The sequence below is a fragment of the Lissotriton helveticus genome, chromosome 5_1 (assembly GCF_964261635.1).
Source record: "Lissotriton helveticus chromosome 5_1, aLisHel1.1, whole genome shotgun sequence".
Classification (NCBI taxonomy): Eukaryota; Metazoa; Chordata; class Amphibia; order Caudata; family Salamandridae; genus Lissotriton; species Lissotriton helveticus.
In genome coordinates, this window is record NC_136065.1 from 343,002,645 (window position 1) to 343,026,011 (window position 23,367).

Below are 23,367 nucleotides of genomic sequence, written 5' to 3' on the forward strand. Positions count from 1 at the left end.
GCTGTGACATGGATACCACAGATGCTGTTGGGCGAGCCATGGCTCTTTCGGTAGCTCTTCGCCGGCGCGTCTGGATACGCACCTCTGGTTTTTTTAAGCTGTTCAATCCACCTTGGTCTCCATGCCTTTTGATGGTCAACATCTGTTTGGCGCTCAAGCTGACCCCGCTTTATACCGTTTTGAGATCGTCGGGTGGAGAGAAATCTTACGCCCTGCTTGCTATACATTCCATTCCTCTTTTTCCCTTGTACTTAGCTTGTACGGGATATTTTCTTCTGGTTTTTCTTTTACATATAAACTGTGTCGTAACTGTGTCATTGGCTTTTCTTTGTCCACTTAATCTTTGAGTGGCACCCAATTAGCTGCTCCTGTGTACTGCAGGTCTTTTTTTAATTGCTTCCTGACCTGTCAATGACTAGTGGTCACCGTTATTGGGGCTTATTTGTTTTATGGCCAGATTGACTTCCACGCCTGTTAATGCAAGGTATTCTTTTTTTTTCTACCCAGGTTCCGTTGAGGTAATCTGCTTGTCTTGTGCGGATTCACTATAGCCTTCTGCCCTGTCTCCCAGGGTACATCGTTGGTATGACCTACATGCATTCCTCCATCTGTTTCCGGCACTTTGATACCCTTATAGGGTGCGTCACATTGAGTGCTTGGTAGGATGATGCATAGGGTTTCTCCTTGGTCTTTTGCCTATGTGTTACATCCTGAAATATATGCTGTTCCCTTTAATGGCATGAGACCTATGTTATTTTGTCCTAGTTCTGTGTTCTCCACAGAACTTTCCTGATGATGCATTCTGCATCATTGTGTCAGTTACATCTGGATCTTGAAGCGCTATGTTGTGATGCTGTGCTGCTGAATAACTGCTGAATAAAACTTCTTAATCTACAACTGTTTCCTGCATTCCTACAAAATTTGGCGACGAGGACTCCAGCCATCTACAGCACAGGAGCGGAGTGAACCCAACTTCATTTCATCTGGGACTCATTTGGACATTTTATTGAAATTCTGCATTTATTCTCTGGAGGAAATACTCATGTTCAAACTGTGACTTCCTGGATTATTTCCTTTATTCCTCTCACTACTTGAGAGAACCTACGACAAAAATTCACATTACCGGCGCTTGTTTTGAACTTGTGCATTTTTCAAGCTTCGCGTTACCTGCTGGCAGCGCTCGTGTTTCCTCCGTCCGAGCATTCCATGCTGCTTGGATACAAGAAGGCTTTCTGTTCCCGTTGTGAGAAGCGAACAGCGCATTGAGACGTCAACTGCCTTCGTCAGTGCTGTGTTACTTAGCAACTGACGTATCCGTCTCTGCGCTCTGTCTTCTCGTCACTGCCCCTGCAACGCGCTTTGTTTATTTCAACACGCAGCGTTTATTGTACGTTCTACGTACTGACGCTGCGTGCAACGTGCCACCATTTTGTTCACGGAAACATTGTGTTGCTTAGCAACAAACTCTTCGTCTCCGCATTTTCCGAAAATCCACACGGAGGTGCTGTTTATTATCTCCTTTGACAGCGCTTCACTCGCTTAATCAACCTTGGATTTATTAACATCAAAATTTTGTTTTAAACTGAACTTCTGTCACCCAAATCCACGGAGGTACTTTCTTTTGCACTCGCTTGGAACAGTTTCCAGTTCTTCTGCATAATAACTCTTGCAGTGTGTTTATTATAATATTTTCATCCATATTGACAAGTACATTTATTTTAAGGAAGTTTCATTTTATATTTTAAGTAATTGTTTTACTTCTGCTATTTGTAATGCAATTTGACCCTCCTGCAAAGTTTTTACAAATCAAAGGTGACCCTCCTTTACCTTGGGCAAGATGGAAGGAAGAATTCTCCAATTATATGAGAGCTATAGACGGAGAAAGAATGGGTGCAGAGAGGAAAAAGAGTATATTATTACACTGCTTAGGCTCAGAAGGGCAGGAGATCTTTAGGACTTTGCCTCAAATTACTACTCCCTGTGGAAGTGGTGATAACCTTAATGTTTATTCTGAAGCTCTCGATAGGTTGGAGAAAAGGTTTAAACCTACTACTAATATAGCACTCAATCGTTTTAAATTTTACACTAGAGCGCAGAAACAGGACGAATCCTTCGATGATTTTCTCACGTCTCTAAGGGCGTTAACTTTACGTTGTAATTTCGGCACCATAGCTGATGAAATGATACGTGACCAAATCGTTGTTCATGTTAAGAATAAGAAAGTCCAAGACAAGTTATGGTGCTTAGGTGATCCCAGCCTAGAAGAAAGCATTGCTATTGCTAAATCCACAGAAATGTCTGAAAAATGGATGAATATTGTAGAGAAACAGAGTACCAATAGTGATAAAACTAAGATTGAAGAAGAAGTATGCTTGGTTAAGTCTAAGAATGAAGGGAAGAATTTCACTACTACACAATTGAGTACAAAGAATATTTCAAATAGTAATTATAGAAAGGCTGATTTTAACAGTAATTCTGTATCTTGTTATAGATGTAGTAACAAGTCACACATTGCCTCTTTCCAGGGTTGTCCTGCACTGAATAGAACCTGTAATGTATGTGGTAGAATGGGACACTTTGGCAATGTCTGCAGAGAAAAACGTTTTAATACACAAGGGCGAGCGGGACATTCACGTCCTATTTCTAGTTATCATACTCCTACTAAAGTTTCTTCAGTTAATGACTCTGAAACCACATCACAAGAAGTTATTAGAGGCCACGTTGTGTCCATCATGCAAAGTGGTACTGTTGTTTTAACTAGTAGGAAATCACCTAAGTGCATTTTTCATGTTTTTGAGATGGGTATTGAATTGATGGTAGATTCTGGGTCCCCATGGACCATCATTACGAAGCAATACTTCGATGAGAAGTTACAAGGTGTGTGTGATTTTTCTAAGTTACAGCCATCTGACATTTCAGCTGAGAGTTTTAATGGGGGTAATATTTCTATTGAAGGGTTTTTGAATGTTCCTTTAACTTTTAGAAGTAGGTTGGCTCACATCAAACTATATATTGCTATCAAGGGTGTTAATGTTCTGGGATGGCACGATCAATGGGAACTTGGTATCAAATTGAATCCACGTGCTAAAGATCCCATTGAACTTTGTAGTGACCAAGAAATGATTAATACCATTAGTGATGGGGAAGAGAATGTCACCTCAGTGTGGAGTAAAAAATTTGACAAAGTCTTTTGTGATCAACTAGGAAAGCTAAAAGGCTTCGCACACAAAATAGTGTTAAAAGATGGGGCTATTCCTGTTAAGCAAAAATTAAGAGGAGTACCTCTGAATGTTAGATCTGAATTAAAAGAAATGCTAGATAACCTGTTGAAGGAGAACATTATCGAACCCATAGAGTCATCTGAATGGGTTTCGCCCATAGTTCTCGTGCGTAAGCCTGATCAAAAATTAAGAGTCTGCATTGATTTGAGAGCGCTCAATACAAATATTGTTATAGATTGCCATCCGCTCCCCAATATCAATGAATTAGTTTCTCTGTTTGATGGTGCGCAGATTTTCTCAACTTTAGATCTTAGGTCAGCGTACCGTCAAATAGAGCTAACGGAAGAATCAAAAAAATTTACGGCCTTTATTACACCTTTGGGTCTCTTCCAGTACAGAAGAATGCCGTTTGGATTGGCTTCTGCTGCTTCTGTTTTTCAACGTGTAATGTTTCAGATTTTTAGAGATCTTGATTCTTTTGTTAAGTGCTTTCAGGATGACATCCTAATTTTTTCTAAAAATGATATTGAACATTCTGTCCACCTTGATGAAGTATGTTCTAGATTGCAAAACTATGGTCTCACTCTTAAAGCACATAAATGCAAATTGTTTAGGAAATCAGTGGAATATTTGGGACACACTCTTTCAGGGGAAGGTTTGATTCCAAAAAAATCTAATATTGAGGCCATTCTTAATGCCCCAGCTCCAAATACTAAGGAACAGCTTCTGTCCTTCTCGGGCATGTGCGAGTATTACAGCAAATTTGTGGCGAATTTTGCTACCAAAATGGAACCCTTAAGGAAACTTTTGAGACAAAAGAATGAGTTTGTTTGGGACACAGAGCAGGAGAAGGCTTTCAATGAGATTAAGAAGGACATTGTCAATTCACCAACTTTAAAAACCTTTAGGATGGGCAAGAAGTGTATAATTACTACAGATGCAAGTTTATACGGATTGGGGTGTGTGCTGTCTCAAACAGATAGTGTGTCAGAGTGGAACGTTGCTTTTTCCTCCAGGACGCTGAGTGAAACAGAGCGCAGGTATGCGGTCATTGAGCGAGAGTTACTGTCATGTGTGTGGGCCATTGAACACTATAGGATATATATTTGGGGGAGCAAGTTCATTTTGAGAACGGATCACAAGCCTCTTGTTCATATTCTATCAGTGGGAGGAGGTTGGAATTCTACGGCGAGGATTGCACGGTTAACATCAAAACTACAGGAATATAGCTTCACAGTGGAATACATACCTGGAATTTTTTTTTTTACCGCTGATTGTTTATCAAGTCTTCCTTGTCTTGGTGTGGTTGACAGTGTTAGTGGATTCAAAGATGTTGATTTTGTTTCCAGTTTGCAGGATTTTGTTGCTACTCAGTATCAGGATATAACTGAACAATTTTGGATCAAGTGTCAAGATGAAGATGATAAATGAACTACTTTAAGGAAATACCTTTTAGAAGGTTGGCCCAGCAAAGCCAATATCAGAGAGGATATGGTGCCGTATTTTAATGTTGCTGATGAATTGTTCTGTGAAGGGTTTTTAGTTTTTAAAGGTGATAAGTGTATTCCACCGGTTGGAGTTCAAGATTTAATACTCAAGTTAGCGCATAAAACCCATCCTGGCATCTCGGCCATGAAACGCCTTATTAGGTTGAACTTTTGGTGGCCAGGTTTGGACAGGTTTGTAGATCGTGTGGTTAGAGAGTGCAGTGAGTGTTGTGATAAAGACAAGATGATGAAAGTTTTTATCCCACCTCTTAAACCAGTGGTGTGGCCTGAATGTCCATGGAATAAGATTGCCTTCGATATTTCTGGTCCATTTCATATTTTGCCTGAGTCTTCTCGCTTTGCTCTTGTGATCATTGATTACCATTCAAAATGGCCAGAAGTAAAATTTGTTTCCAAAGTCACCTCTGAGGTCATCATTTTGTTCTTTAAGGAAGTATTCTCTAGAGAAGGATGTCCTTCTGTTTTAGTGTCAGACAACGGAGTGCAATTGGTCTCGTCAGAGATGCAATCATTTTTACAATCTTGTAATATCAGACATGTTAGAACTTCTCTCTATGAACCGCATGAAAATGGACAGGTTGAGCGTTTCAACCGAGTGTTAAAGAACTATGTTGTTGATGCCATCAAAGAAAAGGGTAATTGGTTGAATGTACTCAGAGAGAAACTTTGGAATTACCGCATAACTCCTCACACAACTACAGAAGTTAGTCCTTTCAAACTCCTTAAAGGGAGGGATCCGGCTTCTGTTATTTGTCCTTGGTGGTTTAAGGAGAAGTGTGGGGATTTTGGTAAGAATGTTGTGGATGTCAAAGTTATTGCGAACAAAGTTGCTTGTAAGCAGAATAAGTCTGCTATGTGGTATAACAAGAAGTGGAAGACAAGAGAACATGGTTTAGCCGTTGGAGATTGGGTTAAAATTCTTAAACCTGCTTTTGTTAGCAAGGGCATGAGCAAGTATGGTAGGCCCATTCAAGTTAAGAATGTTTTTAATAACTCTGTTATCACGCAAGATGGGAAAGTCTGGAATGTAAGTAAGGTTGCGAAGTGTCCCATCCAGCATGGAACAAATGTTTATTCTCGTTCAAAAAATTGTCCTGATTCTACACCAGATCAGTTTCCAGAGCCTTCTTCTGATTCTATTGCGTCTAGAATCAAGGAGAATGTTCGGATTCGAAACAGACCCATGTCTCTACGAAACTATATATAATATGTCGCTAAACTCATGTGTTTATGAGACATATATAATATGTTGTGTTTAATGTTTTCGTTATTTTATGAGGGAGATGTGTTACATCCTGAAATATATGCTGTTCCCTTTAATGGCATGAGACCTATGTTCTTTTGTCCTAGTTCTGTGTTCTCCACAGAACTTTCCTGATGATGCATTCTGCATCATTGTGTCAGTTACATCTGGATCTTGAAGCGCTATGTTGTGATGCTGTGCTGCTGAATAACTGCTGAATAAAACTTCTTAATCTACAACTGTTTCCTGCATTCCTACACTATGCTTTATCTGGTGCCCTTCTTTCCTAGCAGACACAAGGAAAGGGGCATATTATTGACCTAGGGTACATTGTCAGCTCCTGCCCTACGTGATATTTCCTTCAGTCCTTGCTTCCTTACTTCCTGGCTTAGTACCTCTTTGTGCTAGTTCCTGGTATGTGCGGGTACAAAGGACTTTCTCTTTACCTCAAGGCTCCTTGTGGATGTAACTTGTCCGTTTCATGGCATGGGTGGTCTACTCTGCTGACCCTTCCTCTTCTATGCCACTGTGTGATCTGTTTGCACCGTTTCTACCCTGCGCGAACCTGCTATTGCTTTTCACGTGTGGGGAGAGATTTTGTGCCTTGTTAGAAACCTTTCTATGACCCTTCCTTTACCAACTCCAACATTTAGTTATTGAACTGGTTCTTTTCATACGTATGTTCCTTGACCACCCTCTCTTCAGTTGTTTCATACGGAGGTTGGTACTCCTCTCAGATTCTTTAGGGGACTTTCCTTCCCTTCCCAGCTTATTTTTTCCTTATCCTCTTCCCCCGAGTCCATGTCCAATTTCCAGTCTGTCATGACTTTCATCCGGGACTGGATGAACTACAACCACCTGAAGTTAAACCCCGACAAAACGAAGTTGGTGTTGACAGGTGGTTGCTCCAGTCCCTGGTCCTCTCTTTTCTGGCCCCCCTCCTTAGGTCCCCCCCACTCCGTCTTCTTCTGTAAAAACTCTCGATTTCAAACTGGATGACCAACTCTCCCTTCATTCCCAAGTCAGCTCTGTTGTGTCCTCATCCTTTCTCTTTTTCCGTACTATCCGCAAAGTCTCCTGGTTTTTCTCTCTCCCTGCCCTCAAACTCATAGTCCTCGCGATGGTTATCTCCCGCCTGGATTACGGCAATGCCCTGTATTGCGGCATGCCCGCTTACAGCGTGCGTCGTCTCCAGCTGGTCCAGAACCAGGCCTGGTATTCAACTTGTCCAAATCACACCATGTCACTCCCCTCCTCAAGTCCCTACACTGGCTCCCCATTCGAGAACGAGCTCAGTTCAAGCTGGGCTGCATCATCTTCAACGCCCGGTCCGGCTCAGCCCCTGCTTTTATCACGTCTCAAATTCAACCTTATGTTCCTGCCAGGGAGCTACGTTCATCTGCCCAACAACTGCTTGTTGTTCCTCGTTTTAGACGCATAAAATTGGGAGACTCTAAATTTTCTACACTCGCCCCTGCTTTTTGGAACTCCCTCCCGGCTCACCTTAGATCGTGCCCCCAGTACACACTTTTCCGCAAGGCACTAAAAACCTTTCTCTTCACCCACGCCTTTTCCCCATAAACTCCTTCTTGTGATCCTGCTCCTCTGCCTCTCAGGGTTTTTGTATGTTACAGCGCCATGAAACCGCCTGGTGTGCGCGCGCTTAAGAAATATTTTAAACTCAAACTCAAACTCATGAGCAAGGATCAAGCTCCAACTTCTCGGTGTTCAGTACCCCTTGGACTCGTGGGTGGGAAAATAACTCTCTCGACTCACATTTGATGTCACAGGACTTGTTGGCTGGACACAGGATGTCTTGTGGACACTGGAGATGCTCTTTTGCTTTTTCTATCTCTTCTCTTCCTCTGGAAGGGGTGAGGTTCTTTCTCCTCCATAGCCATGATAGACTGTGGGCTTCTTGCTGTGTTTCAATTATACCTTCTGACCCTTTTGCGGGTCTTGTCTCCTATGAAAACATTTCTTTTGTGGCCTCCGCACTTGCTGTGCTGTGTACGCTGCCACTCTGCCTGTTATTCCAGTTCTTCTACTTATCGGTTGGTTGTAGACCTCCGCTGGTGGTGTTGGTCTTTCACTTATTATCCTGTCTTTCTCCATGGATATTTTTTCTTCTAAGATGGAGGCTGGTTGTCTGAAAAGGCCTTCCCTGTGTTGGCCTTTGTTCAACTTGCTCGTTTACAGTCCCAGATAGCGTTTTTTGTTGCTCTATTCTAGCTGGTTGTTTTTTACCTGCTGTTTTCCCTTTTGATCACCTCTCGGAAGCCTTATTGTCGCCATTCAGTTGGTTGTGGTGTTTTATGCCCGATTGCTTTTCTTTTTCTTGGAGGTGTCGTATCTTCTTATTCCTCTATTTTTTTATGCGGGACAGTATGGCTGTTGCCGGTCCGCCGCTATAAAATCTCAGCCAGTATCCACTGTTGTGCACTTTTCTATGTACCCTTCTGGGTATTCTTTACTATATAGCTTATATGGTGCATATCATGGCATTGTATATATTATACATATATGTCCATCAATATTATTATTTTTTTATTAGTATCTCTAGGCAGTCATGTTGTGCTACCTTTCTAGGAGGGAGTGCGTTTTTGCTTGCGTTGCTGCCTTTTCCTTGTGTCCCACAGTGCTGTCTCTTGTTCGTTGCTTTGCTGTCGCACACCTTCAACGCCTATGGTTCTCTGTTGCATGGTCCCAGAAGGCTCGCCTTTCTCTTGGTGTGTTTCACAGGGTCGCATATAGGCTATGATTATCCTGGTTATTGTTGTCTGCCATGTTTTCTTACAACTTTGAGTGGTGTTTTTTGCATTGCTTGCCTCTATGGCCAAGGGCTTGGGCTCCATGGTATTAACCATTATCTTTGGCCTTCAACCCCGTCCTCTCATGGTCCGGTTATCATTGGGGGAGCTCTATGGTCTTGTAATTATCTGAAGTATTCTTATAACCCATCCTTATTTTCTTCCATGGGTATCTTTTTCCATGTTTTCTACAATAATTCCAGTGAGTCGTCTTCTCCCTCACCTGCCTTTACTGACAGCCGTTCTCTCTCTCTCTAGCTGGCTAGTCCTAGTTTGGTATCTGTCGTGGACCCATTTGCAGACCCTACTCTGGGGATGGTATTTCATGGGTATCTAATTCAAAGATCAGCAATCTGCAGCTAGGCATCTCTATCAGATGAATGAATTACCTACCTGCGGTAACACCTTATCTGGTGGAGAATGGATCTAGCTGCACATTCCTTACCGACCAGCCCTCTTCTCTTCTCCGCTCCCTGATCCCTTCTGCCATTTTCGTGCCTTTCAGTTAAACCAAAAAAAAGAATAGTATTACAAACTTTTTACAAAAAGATAATTATTTTTCGGCACACTTTTCTATTGTTGTCTCTTAGTGGCTCTGTGTTTTAGCATGGAAAGTGATCACAGAAGAAACTAACATCATCGTGCCAGGGTATGCTTATATGGACTCTGTCGACGTCACATCTGGTGGACAACGTTGCTATGGAGTCGCCCAACGCCCTCTACCGATGTGCAGAGGTACTGCGGTAGAAAACTTTACAGATCCAGTCTGGTGCCCATATCCTGTCTTTACTAGATAAGGCATTACCGAAGGTAAGTAACTTATTCTTCAGTCACTCACCCAGTCCATTCATTCATCCATGTACTCGGTTGCTGAACCCTTCGTGCACTGCATCATCCTTGCATCCATGCACTCACCTATCCATGTAAAGACTCACAAATTGGACAGCTACTGGCACTTCATTTAGTAAAGAATAAAGGCTAGACGCACAAGCTGCTCCCTAGATGTCTGCTTGCTCGTGAAGGCCGAGCCATTAATAGGAGTCCGCTCTTCCTTAGGTTTTGTTAATTATAGCAGTCAGGAAATTCAGTGTTATGCCTACTGTTGACTTAGCCGTGGTGTGTGTGGGCTGGCATGATGCACATTTTCCACCTCTTCAATAGAGTACTGTTGGTGTAGAACTCTGATGTGCTTGACTCCCAATTTTCTAGTCCTAGACTGTTCAACCGAGCAGAAATGACAAAATATTATGCTTACCAAAACCTCGTCTCCCCTTCTCTAAAGCAAAATTATATTTGTTTTCCAAGTACCCACGCTGCCTTAAAATGTCGCCCGTGCGGTATATTTCTAAATGGAACAGCCATCATATATTTTTAGAATCTGGTCTCCTTCCTAGTGAAGTCAGGCCTTATGTAGCGTAATGGCTTGAATTTCCAACTTTCCAGACGCCCCCGGTCCAACAGTGCTCGCTTGGTTTCCGTGTTGCCCTCTGCTTTCATGTTTGTTAGTCACTGGCTGGGCAGGATGGCCGAGACGCATAAAGGCGCTGGCCTGGTTTCCTCTCTCCACTCGCCTCTGCTTCCCACCCTTCCTCCCCGCCTGTGGACTCCTTTCAGCATTCCATGACGAGCTGGCTTCGTTTAGAAAGTCTGCAGCCAGCAGCTCATTTCGGTGGCAGTTGCTCTCGGCACATAAGCAGCCCTTGGAACTAACTGTGCAGTCGAAGGAAGACAGGAAAAAAACTTCCAGGGGGTGGATGGGAAACACGTCTACATGTTTCTTTGCTGCAGACTGTCATTTCCATGCTGTCGGGTTAGGGAGCCGGGAAGGATGCAGTGTTCCATTGAGCCATGAAGTACTCTTTTTAGTTTCAAGAACAATAAAGAGGTGTTTTGTTGCCGTTTTCTTTCAGTTTTTGCGAGCACCCCAGAGCAGCCCGGCATGCCTTGCCCAGGAGAAGACCGTGAGTACCAAATTGCTATAAATCATTTTTGTACTCGGTAACATAAGTGTTGCTTTCTGTAACAAAATACAAAATCTAACATACCTTTGCAAGTGTGTTACAACGTAGAGTGACAATGCAGATAGCAAAAGCTTTTCAGTGTGTGTGTATATGTAATGTGCAAATAATTGACAATGTTATATTACCAAGTGTGTTTATATGTGCTACTTTGCGCAGGCGGATTGGTTAATTTTTATATAGTTTTTGAGACTTGTTGTTCCCCTTCATTACTTAAATTGTTACAATGCTGGAGACAACATTTGGAGGTGTATTTGGAAGCGAGGTGGGGCTTGTAAAAACTGGTTCGTATAGTCCTAAATAGTGTTTTCAATCCTGCATGATGACCTCCAACCTGTGGCCAGTCCCATTCCAGTGTGCATCATTTTGCTCAAATTATTAACTCTTGAATGAGTGGGCAGTTTGTTAGCATCTAAGGATGTTATTGTGCAGAACAGGCTTCCAAGGTGCTTTGGATCTAAAGTATATTGTGGTCGTGCTAGTGATCCGACCAGGTCGTGTTAGTCCAATAAATATTGTCGTCCTGTTCCTGTTGCACAGGGCATCCCGCTGGCGCAGATTGAATTGTACAGCCTGAGTGGTTGCTTTATTCTTTGAACTATTCTCTCTGCCAACCAGAGCATTAAATGCATGTGACATTGTTTCATACTACGATTATACTGTCATTATTCCACTTGACTCAAAAGCAGTGTAGGTTACTTAATAAAGAATGTTCTGTTGAGGTCACCCATTATTAGGCGACCTCTTTCTTTTGTAGATCTGGATTTACAGTTGAGCTGCCTGCAAAGCTTTGGTTCCCAGTACTTTAGCATGCACGTACCATGGTCTTTGGCTGCGCTCCACAGGCGTATTCTCTCATTTCATGCTATTTGCTGTATGGATGCATCTTACTGCCTTCCATTGCAGAGCATTAGGGGCTATTTTATGTCCAAAAAGTATACTCCATAATCACACGTTTAATTCTTTGCTCTACAAGTGTTGCATACATTCTACAATCTTTTTTTCCATTTTTCACCAAATAAGAATTTCTTAATTATCATTGTTTTGTACGTGTCAGGACTCGCATGTGGTGCTGATCTTCATATAGCTGCCTATTTTAAATTTTTATTGTTCGGCTTAGGGCTGCCACCTTTGGTTTAGACATAACAATCACATTGCTATGGCTTCTATTTTCCTTGTTCCCAGAAGTCTCACCTCGTGGATGATGGAGGTGTTTTTATTTAAAACTCAGATTTCAGCTGCTTTTGCTTACTCCCACAGGGAGCGAGACTTGAAAAAAATTCTGTTACTTTTCATATCTTGAAAATTGCCAATACTGTTACCGACCTCACTGGCACTCATTTTCTCAACGTAAGAAGGTTGAAAGGTTGACCCTGGAGTTTGAACTTGTGACCATGAGGCTAAAACACAGATTTTTTGTCTGGTTGCATTAGTCCACTGAGCGAATAAACAGCTAAGTCGGATATATTGGCTTTGCCAATGCTTATTCATACTAGTGACTTGCTGAAAGACTTGTCCATGGCTTTTAATAATTTCCTCGGCAATGTCCACATTTTATTTTGCAATGTATTCTTCTACAGTTATGAGGTTTACCAAGATATATCATGGATGTATTTTTATTTTTTGTCGCCATTTTATGTGCTTATTCCCCAGGTGTGTTGAATTCCTATTAAAGTGCAGATCTTTGTGGCATGTAATCCCAAGCAACATTCAGTATGGTGACAATCCATTGCCAAGAAGGGGCCAGGCAATGGTTCCCTCTTCCCCCTTGTCCAAAGTGTGTGATTGCTTGGCATTTCCATTGCATATCTGCTGCTAGCAATGGTCCTACACTTTCACTGTCCGTTATCAAGAGAATATCCCACACATGGAAGGGCACTTGAGATCTGCATCAAGATCTGCTGGTAAAAAACATACTGTTGGGTGCCATTGACCTACGTTTTGATGATCTTTTTGAATTACATGTTTATGGCAGTTATAACATTATTTTCGATCACTAAGATCATAAAAGTCCATACTTCAAAAATACATAGTGCATATTTATAAAGGTCCAACAATCAAATGGATAAAAATGGAATATTGTAAATTCACTTTTATAAAATCACAGTTTTAAAAACATGAAGGATCAGAGCATTTAACAACTCTGGTCAGCAATATACAAAACAATATGCTTCTGTTTATGCCCGTTATACACTCTTTGTCCTTTGGCTGCGTTAATTTTCCATTAACAGAGAAGTGTATTTCCCCTTTGAAAGGTTTCTGGTATAGCACACCCTCTTTTGCATTTTGGAGGTATTATATTTACTTTTCTACATCACCTATAGATCTTGTATGTTCGATTACTAATTTTTCTTAAGCAATAGCCCCCCATATAATATATGTATGCATGTCATTGCATGTATTGTGTAACTGTGCATGTCTGATGGCAGTTCAGCTACTTGTAATTGTAATTATAAATGGATTTACAATGACTGTGCATAGCACTTGACTGGCTCATTGGTCCAAATGTGCACGACCTTATTACCCACTATAAAAGAATAAATAGCAGACTGTGCTCTCAAACAGTGAAATAAGGCCACTTTAGTATTTTTCCCAAGACTATCATTTCAAAAAGTGTCCCATTAATAAAAACAAATTTGGTTTGATGGTACCTCCAATGAGCCGTCGGAAGCCCTTAGTGGCAACTTTTTTAGATTCACAAAATCAATTTTTATTCTAGTGAACAAAAAACACAATCTTTGATCCTTTGTCTTTCACCTCCGCGTACCATACAAGAATGAACAGAATTGAGTGCCATCTCGGAGGAGGCTGGAACAATCTGACACTGGCTCCTCACTAGTTTCAGCTTTGATGAACTGAACAGCAAAATAACATGATAGCAAAAACGCAAAATGATGATCCTTCATGTTCAGTTATCTGGAATCTAAATTCAGACAGCATGACCATTTTATCATCTGGTGTGCTAATTTTTGTTTGTGTGTTTTCACAGTTGTCTCTCTGACTGAAATTCCTCTTCAAGCTGAAGCGCTCTAGAATGAGAAGAACTCATAAACCATCCCATATGGGGAGGCATTAAATGGACTGAGGATATATAGGAATCTTGTATTCACAAGGGACTATAGGTCCTCAGATACCCATTGTCCTTCCACCTGTAAAGGAAATGGTAATTGTAGTGATATTGATTTCATGATTTTTTCATAATTGTATGCTTTTTTTACAGGATTATACTGGTGTTGCCAGTTGTATTAGTGACCACAACCTACTCAGTTTCAGTCGGTTTGAATTTGTCTAATAATCATAAGGGAATCTTTGGACAAGAATTAGTCTACGCAAAGAATAAGGGTATCTGAATTAAATGGGAAAATGTTCACAAGAAATGCTTGTTGGAAGAGCTTGTACGAGATCACCATCATGTTTTTAGGATCCTGACCCCTCATAATGAGGATCCACATAATATCGTTGATGCTTTTAATTCAGTCTCCTATTCAATTTCTTCAAGGTTGTGTGTAAGAAACCCAATTGAGCTGAAACGTACCAAGGACTGGTTTAATCGTGCTTGTACAGCTGCCCATAAACATTTGAAATTAGCACTCTCCAGGCCTCCACGTTCTAGGGAAGATGTAATTTCTGCCTGTAAGGCCTACAAGGAAGTCCTTGCTAATAGGAAAGCTGAGGTCAGAGCCCAAACTAGAGAGGATTTGGAGAAGACAGGGAAGCTAAGGAACAGTGCTGCATTTTGGTAGGTGGCTAACCACCCCTTATATCCGATCTTCAAAGACCTATGATCAAATCCATTATTCCAGCTCAGACTTGGGTTGATGATTTTTCAAATATTTTTGACCCGCCCAGGTCCATATCCAATACCTCCAGCCTGGTGGAACCATGTTGCAGTCAGGAGGCCTTATTCCAATTTAGTCAGTCTTTGGCATGCAGGATGTTATCTGAGCTATTAAGCCAAACCCCGCTGGTAAAGCCCTGGGACTGGATGGAGTCCCTTTGAATATATATGGAAATTAGTTCATTCTGGCGCCCCAGTGTTGTCAAATATTATTAAAGCAGCTATTGTGGGACACTCAATTCTATCCTGGAAAAGGGCAGTAGTTTCGATTTTTAAAAAAGGGAACCGGAATCTTGCAAGTGGCTACCACTTATTTCTCTTTTAGATAGTTCATTTAAGATCTTAGGCATAATGTTGGTTTCCAAACTGGAAACTTGGGTGAATGGTAACACGATTTTATCTAGGGTACAGTTTGGCTTTCGTCCCGGTATAGGCACAGTGCAACAATCCCTAAGTCTTCAATTCATTTTAGTTAAGTATGTCAAGGCCAGGAGAGGTTCTGTTTATGGACCTCTCCTGTGCTTTTGACTTGGTTATTCGTTTCAAGCTTTGGCCAACCTGGAAAAGGAAGGGCTAGATCTGCCCGTTATATATCTGTTACTTCGGATGCACCAAGATACTGCAGCCAGCATTAGATATGGGGTTGATGGGGAACTCTCTTACCAAACTAATATCTAGGCTAGGAGTTGGAGAGGGATGTGTGTTGGCCTCACTGCTCTTCCTTCTATACATAAACGGCTTGGACAAGCATCTCTGTTGATCTAGGAAAGATATACCCCAAATGAGAAACTGCCCTGTCTCAGTTCTGCTGTATACGGATGATGCCATCCAAATATCAAGAACCCCAAATGCCCTCCAAATTTTTTTAGACTCCTTTTAATTCTTTTATGAACGACCTGAGTCTGAAAACAAACTTTTCTAAGGGCTTGATTATGACCCTGGCTGTCTGGGAACCACTGTCTCTTTTTGGCTCTCCGGCTGCCTGCATACCTGGCAGTCCGACCACTGGATTACGATGCGGGTGGGGAGACTTCCTTCAGATTGCCTTCTCTGCCAACATTCCTGCTCCCACGGTGGCAGGAGAGGCAGAGGCGGCCAATGGAGGCGGTCCCTGCTCCTGCACGCCCGTCCTCATTACGACCTGCCTTTCCACCAACCTTTTCATGACAGGGACACTGGCAACACACCGCCAACCCTGCAGGAATGTCCTGATGCGGCATTCTGGATGTTGTCTGCTTGACTGTTCTAACGACTGCCGCCGCTGCGGCATAGTGGGGTGACCGCCAAAGTTGAAATCCACCCCAAGTCTATTACCATGATATTGGGGCAAAAAAATACTAAAATTAAGAATTTTCACATGGGACGGTGTTGAGATCACTACGGTTGAATATTTATTTCTTTTGGGCATTATCTTGGACTCCAATAGGAATTGGGAGCCTTAACTTCAAATGCTAGTTTGTCAATTATAGAGTGCAATAGAGTAATTTGTAAACTTTACCAGGAAACTGGGTCAAACAACCAGTGAAGGAGGTCATTAATGTTTATGAAAGTAAATGTGTGTCTATAGGATGTTATGGTGCAGGGGTTTGGGGGTAAAATGGAGCTGAGCAGCTACAAAGAGTGTAGAACACGTTTTTATGTAGATTACTGGCAGTTTCTAAATAGACTTGTATTCTTATGCCACTTTGAAACAGGCCTGAATTTTTTAACAGGCACAGTTAGTTTAAGTCCTTTGTTGGAATGGCTCAGAGTCTGGAGTTCACCAGAAGTACGTTTTAGCAGGGAGATTTTCTCTGATTGTCTTTTATTGGATAATGCTTTGACTATCCCTTGGCTCGGAGACTTTAAATCCACTTTTGAATATGTTGGAGATTCCAGACCTTTTCTCTAGCCCTGCTAGAATTAACACAGACTCTAAAAGAGTAGTCAAAGCTCCGTTTTCAAATTGGCGACCTCCATCGCGCCTCGGGGACTTTCAAAACTCAGCAGCATTTTCAGATGTTTTTCTGCTAAAATGAGCTCCAGGTCCTGATACTTATTTATATATTTTTGCGAATTATGGGTACAGATGCTGTATGGCCAGACTTCCTTTTAATGTTTCCCACTTTTTAGAGACCTTTCCAAAACGGGGATCAGGGTTTATACTACTTTCATGTGATAATGCTTCCAAACAATGCTCAGTGCTCCTTTGTCCTCTTTATACATACCCTCGAACTCGTGTTTTACCTCCAATCATTCGAGAAGCTAAATTTGGACCTTTATAAGCCAGCCTGTGCTTTTTTTGCAACAAGTTGGTTCTGTTCAATTATGCTATTCTGTTATTAATTTTATAAGATGTTCCTTAGTAGCCAGGAAGAAATATGAGGTTTCGTCCTGAGGGCATTTATTAGATGTCTTGATTTTACTGCTTTCTTTTATGTGATCGAATTGCTCTTTTACTGATGTATTTGATGTGTGTTTTATTTAGTTTGCTTTTATTGCTTTTTGTAGCCGAATAAAGTTGATGATGATGCTGAGAAGAACCTCCACGGTCCATTGTGGCCTCGCATTGGGTGGTTTCTGGACCTATCCCAAAAGGTCTCAGAGAAAAATTACATGAGGAGTGAATCTCCTGTCTGACCACCTGACCCAGCCCAGGGTGTCATCACTCTACTTGGCAGCTATTGTATATTTGCAAAAAGACCACCTGAGTCCACCTCCAGAACACATAAACAGGCTCAAGAAAGCCATGAGACTTACACCAGAATGTTTATGCTTTCAGATGAGTGATGTTCTGTATACGATTTTTTTTCTTCTTACATGAGCATTAACCCAAGTTGTGTTGTGAAGAGACCGTACTGGCAGAGTCTTTATTATACGAGTCCAGGCCTTCAATTCTGTATTGTTACATTACAACATAATTTTATACCATTTCTAAATAAAATAAAAATATGAATTTCAAAAAAAGTATACTCTCTCTATAGAGACCTTTATTTGTAAGTTTAATATTACCATTCCCACATTGATTTTACCTCGCTTGCATGCGTGCACAGTTTGGCCAGCAATATCCGTTTTGGAATTTAAGTTTTTGGCAATTATCACATGAGCAGGACAGTTTATGTGAATCAGATCCTTTAATCAAATGAACCGTATACTAATTTGCTCAATAAGAAGGATCTCTCTGAGCTCCTCTTTTCTTCCTTCCCAAAGTAATCTCGATTTTCACTCAAATCAGTTTCTCTTCCTTGCATTTTTCCAATTAATTGGACTGCCTAAGTAGCATCTTTTGACATCTCAGATGTATAGAGAACGTGGAGATGCTATCTGGGTAAAACGTAAGACTTTTAGAAAGCCACAGCAGCTCTTGGTAGGCTACGCTGCAGTCTGTAGATTTCCTGCTCTTAAACAATCCATTGCAATTGAAGAGGCATATTCATATTCATTTGCCACCAGAAACAAAATCCATCTCTTGTACTTGAGCTTAACCTCAATCTACTAGGGATGAAAGGCCCACTGCTGTCTTATTAATATTCCATTACTGACATTAGTGAAGCCGCCATATGTAACCGTATAAACACATTTTAAAATAATCACTGTTTTCACTCCACGTCTAGAATGAATGTTCAAGTGGGTAACAAATCCTCTTGAAATCTCTTTGCGAAATAATCATTCTTATTTTTCTTTCCTCCTAGCCCTGGTTTTCCTTGGAGATGAGCTTCCTTTCTGTTCATACCTTACAATGATCAGTGAATATACAATAGTGAATAAGTCAAAGGAAATGGTACCCTTCAAATTGAAAATTAGCATAAGTCACTGGAGAGAGGAAGTCTGGAATGGCAGTCTTGTCAACTAAGGGAAAATGAATCAACAGTCTTAGTTTTTCTCTTAGCGGGGAACCACACAGGCAAACCTAGGTAACATACATTTCTGAAAATTCGAGAACTTGGGGATCCCTGGTGAAGTGACTTGCACTGGTCCTAGCTGACTTCCCAAACCATAATGCATTTGAAGGAATATATGTGCACTCAATAAAGCAGTTTTACCCGATGATGATAATCGCTTAGGGTGGTTGCCAGGTATCGTATTGCTCCTTTTTCCTCCTAATATTTTTCTTGTTTGAGCCTTGAAGCAAGCAGCATTATAAAGTTGCTGTGCGGATCTGTGTTTATCTGGTAAAATTATGGGTCAAAGAGTTAAAGTAGGAATAAATGAGGGATAACTCCCTGAATGGCTGTGAGACATAAAGCTCTTGAGCCTTGGTTGGCTCCTGCTTAATGCCATTACACTGCCACCATATGTCCATCCATCAATGTAGTAGCAAGCTGAGGGTGGCTGGGCATGTTCTTAAAGTGTGGTATCCATTTTCCTTACTCTGTGTTTGGTCTCTGATTAGTTAACCCTTATTTTTTTCTGTTCTTTTGTTTTCGTTCATGGTCTGTTTAGATCTCTACACTCTACTTCCCAGTGTTTTACCCAAACTTGTTCCTACTGGTTATCTATTTGAATATTTATTAAGTGCAAATATATACCCTAAAAGAGAGGTATCTTGACATTAAGATACAGAGGGCTTAGGTAGAAGAAAATTAAAACTCCTCTAATCCGTGATCATACCGCCATGTTTTCAGGATTTTGCTAAATTTACTCAGGGAAGGTCCATTCGCAAAGCAAAAAGGGACACGGTTCCCCAATCTAGAGCCACAGACCCTGAAAGATGCTCTGCCCCATTTAAAGAATTGAAACTTTGTGGCAATAAAAAGTTTAGCAGCTGTAGATATATGCAAAGTACCTAATAAACTGCAGTGCTAGGTACGAAGGCTGAGCAGAATAGAAGCACAATAGAAGACTATATGCAGAATCTTAAGAATTTTGAAGGTAATTCTGTTTTTGATAGGAAGCCAATATTAATGTTTATCGAAAACCGGTTCAAATTTCCGAATATAGATGATTGCCTTGAATTAGTAGGAAAAGGAGTTGGAAAACTCCTTTGAGAATGGCCCATGAGGCTAAATGCCTAATTACTATAGAATGCTTGCTGGAATCTGCCCAGAGGATAGCATAGTTAAGTGGTGCAGAAGGATCTTGCAAGGTAACATCGCTGACATCTGTCTTAGAGTAAAGGGACTACCAAGCAAGACTCTACTAATGTATGGCGAAAGCTTACTTTCATATTCCAGGATGAGACTCCAAAAGAAATCTAATCTCTATTGCCATTTGTTACCTCATACACACAAAAGGTGATGAGTGGAATACTTCTAAATAGTCTAACAACTAACAATCTCTTGGAATCGCTTTCCAACTATTTGTATTTTGCCCCAAAATGACTCCTCAGATTAGACCCAGCCGTATGCAAACCAGCCTTGGTCCTGCTCCGGCAGGAACAGTCCAGCCTGCACTGCCAAGCCAGGTCCTTTCTGAACTGGAACACAAGCAGCCAGAGACCAGTTTCGGCCTAGTTGCACATCTTGAGTCAGGTGCAGCTTAGTTCCAGTGGCACAATGAGGTCAATGCCCATGTCTGAGCATACTCTTGGTCACCTAAGGTGTTACATCAAATCCACACAAGGTGTTGGGAGGAATACTTGCAAATAGTCTAAGCAATGGCAATCAATTGAGGGAGCACTACAATGTATTGTTTTTTTGCCTACTATGTCATCTCAGTTTTGAGCCACCCATATACAGATCTGCCTTGGTCTAGCTCCAATAGGAACAGTCCAGCCTGAACTGCCAAGCCAGGTTCTCTTTTTGTGCATTTGATATCGCACCTGAAGTGGCCAAGGGTATCTGGTGAATGAAGAACACCAACCTGATGTACGGCAGGCCACTTTTCTCACCGTACCAAGAGTTCAATGAGGGACAAATGCATCTGGTCTGGCGATACCATCTGTTTGTGATCAGAGGCCTATAGTCTCTGTTGGAGCAGAGGCAACACATCAATCTGAGGTTGCTGTGTGCTGTCTGGCCATCTCTCAAAGCCTTTTTGCCTTCTATCAGAGGCAGCCTTGTGCACGTTCTGATGGACAACTTGGCCGCCATCTGGTTCTGCAACCGGCTGGGCTGTGTGAGGCAATAGGTGTTGTACTGTGATGCGCGGAGACTGTGGCGGTCACTGGGCCATTGGACTCACTCTAATAGTCAACCATCAGTCTGGATTCCAAACCAATAGGGCCAATGAGCTCAGCAGAAGATATGGAGAATCTGGAATTATCTCAAGTTGCCTTCACCAAGTGAGGCGTGCCTTGGATAGATCTCTTTGCCACGGCAGAGAATGCTCACTGTTGAGCAATTTGTGCTCCAGAGTTTTTTTTTTGCCTCAGAGCTTCCTGTGAGATGTGTTCCGCTTTGGGTGGGAATACGGTGCTACATGTAGGAAGCATTTTTGAGGTTGCAAACAGCCTGATTCACAGAATCGGGCTGTTTGTGACTTCAGAAATACTTTTTGGGATATACAAAGCCAAAATTGTGATTCTGTAACCTGTTGCTAAATCGCAATTTGGGTTTTGCGATTTGGTATTAGGAAAGGGCATCCCTTCCTAATACCGAATTTGAATGTATGTTTGAATGATTTGCAACCGAAATGCGGTCACAAAACATTTGCAGTTTACTGCCAACTGAAAGATGGTGGTTACCCATTCTTAAATAGGAAGGGGTCTTCAAGGAGCTTCTTTCCCGTTGACAATAGTTAAAAAATACAACTTTAAAGTCTGTGTTTTAAAAAAAATAATAATTAATGCAGCTCGTTTTCCTTTAAGAAAAATGGGATGCATTTTTTTAAAAACATTTTTTTAAAGATATTGCTTTATTTAAAAACATCCATCGACTCGGTGGTCTGCTAACCCAAGCAGGCCACCATCCTTGTGATGGCTGCGATACCTAATGGGTTGCAAATTGCGACCTACATCATTAATATTCATGAGGTTGGTCTATTTGCAACCCACTAAGAATTTTTTTATGAACCTCAAGAATTCTACACCTACACAATCTATAATGATTTCCTAATGCGATTCGCATGAAATCGCAATTAGGAAATCGCTATTCATGACTTTCGTTCATCTAGCCCCAAGGTCTCTTCTCTGCCTTCCCACTTCTGTCACTACTTGCCAGAGTTCAGAAGACTCTCAAGAGAGGCTGGGCTCAGATTTTTCTGAAAGCTCTGTACTGGCGCAAAGAGGATGGTGCTCTGAACTGTTGAATCCCTTTGTCCTTGGCTCTTCTTCCTCAGCAGGAGTACATTCGGTCATAACAACGTATGGAGTTTTTCATCCAAATCTCTACATCCTACATATCACACTGAGATTTAGTGGAATAAGTAGGTTGTCCTTTCATTGGCCCAGGAGGGCCTTGTTGTTTGCACTGTTAAAAGAAAATTGTTGGGCCTCTAGGTCTTTTTGTGTTTGTCCGTGTACACCTCTTCCCCGCCCCCCTTCATCTCGGTATAAGTCACTACTTGTGATATGTTTAGAAAGGGCTTACAGGTATGATTCCTCTTGCATCTTTTGCTATTGCACAGCAGGGCATAACTTGGTTATTACCTTTTTAATGTGTCCATTCTTCAGTCATATGCACAGCTGGTCATTGAGACTCCTGACCCTTAAGACTGTCCTTCCTCATTACGATTATTTTGTGCCCCATGTCAGTGAACTACACCGGCTGTAAGTACAACAACCAGTACCACCTTCTTTCTGCTCAGGATGGTTCTCTGGACCGGGCATCTTTTCTTCTAAAGGTGATGTTGTCACTCTATATGGTGCAGTCTGTCAAGATCCCTGTTTTTTAATTTCCACCACATCTTTCAGAGGACAACGAGAGGCTTCATCAGTTTGACCCCAACAGAGCCCTTAATCTTTACATAGGACCAAAGAAGGAGGAGCGAGTGGATGATTAGCTCTTCGTGGGGTTATCTGGTGCAAAGGGGATGGTCATCCTGAAATGGACCTCATCCATGGAAATTGCTTTGTGAAAACAACTATGAAACGCCTAGGCCAAGAAAGATGCTTCCGAGGGCCTTTGGGCTTATTTTACCAGAGTTATGGCAGCTGCTACACCTTAGATAGGGGTGTCCAAGGGAGGGACATCTGCCAGATGGCTACATGGGAATCCCTCCAAAACATCACCAGACATTGCTGATTCATAGGTTTGCAGAGAGGACAGTTTTGCCCGTTTGTTCATGTAGAATTTCCTGGTGTCCACTCCTCGGACCTTCAACTTTTTGGGTGATACTTATTAGCTATCTATTCAGAAGATGAGGAATCTGCAGTTATTCAGACAAACATGTTACTTATGTTTGATAATGATGTTTCTGGTGGATACTGTAGCTCACTTCAGATTCTTCATCTCCAGCTCTTCTCGCTGTTCTGTTGACTTTGTGGTTTTAATAAAGTTCCATGTTAGGTTCTGCACAGTGTCTTGGTTAACAGTTTGGTGCTCCACGTTTAACCCTTCCCATGCTCATGACGAGCTGAGCTCATCATGAGCCACGGCGCTCCGGTGCTCATGACGAGCTCAGCTCATCCATGCCCGTGGAACGCTCAGGTGCGGGGAGAATTCCCCTGCTGTGCTGAACGTTCCACGGGAGCCAATGCACCTGTGACGAGCTCCGCTCGTCATGAGCACAGGAGCGCCGTGCCTCATGACGAGCTGAGCTCGTCATGGGCATGCTAGCGCTGTGCGCGCCCCCCCTCCCCCCAGCACAGCGGGGGAATAACCCCAGCAGCGAAGGGGTTAAGGACACAATACTTTGTGGTAAATGAATGC

The 23,367-nt window shown here is 41.9% G+C and overlaps 1 protein-coding gene across 1 annotated transcript in view; it reads left to right on the forward strand.

Annotated features, from left to right (window-relative positions):
* Window positions 1-23,367, forward strand: part of PRKCZ (protein kinase C zeta) — an 865,288-nt gene that overhangs the window by 315,451 nt on the left and 526,470 nt on the right. Inside the window, exon 5 of the mRNA XM_078642457.1 lies at window positions 10,693-10,743. Coding sequence (XP_078498583.1) covers window positions 10,693-10,743 — 51 coding nt within the window. The remainder of the gene's footprint in view (window positions 1-10,692; window positions 10,744-23,367) is intronic.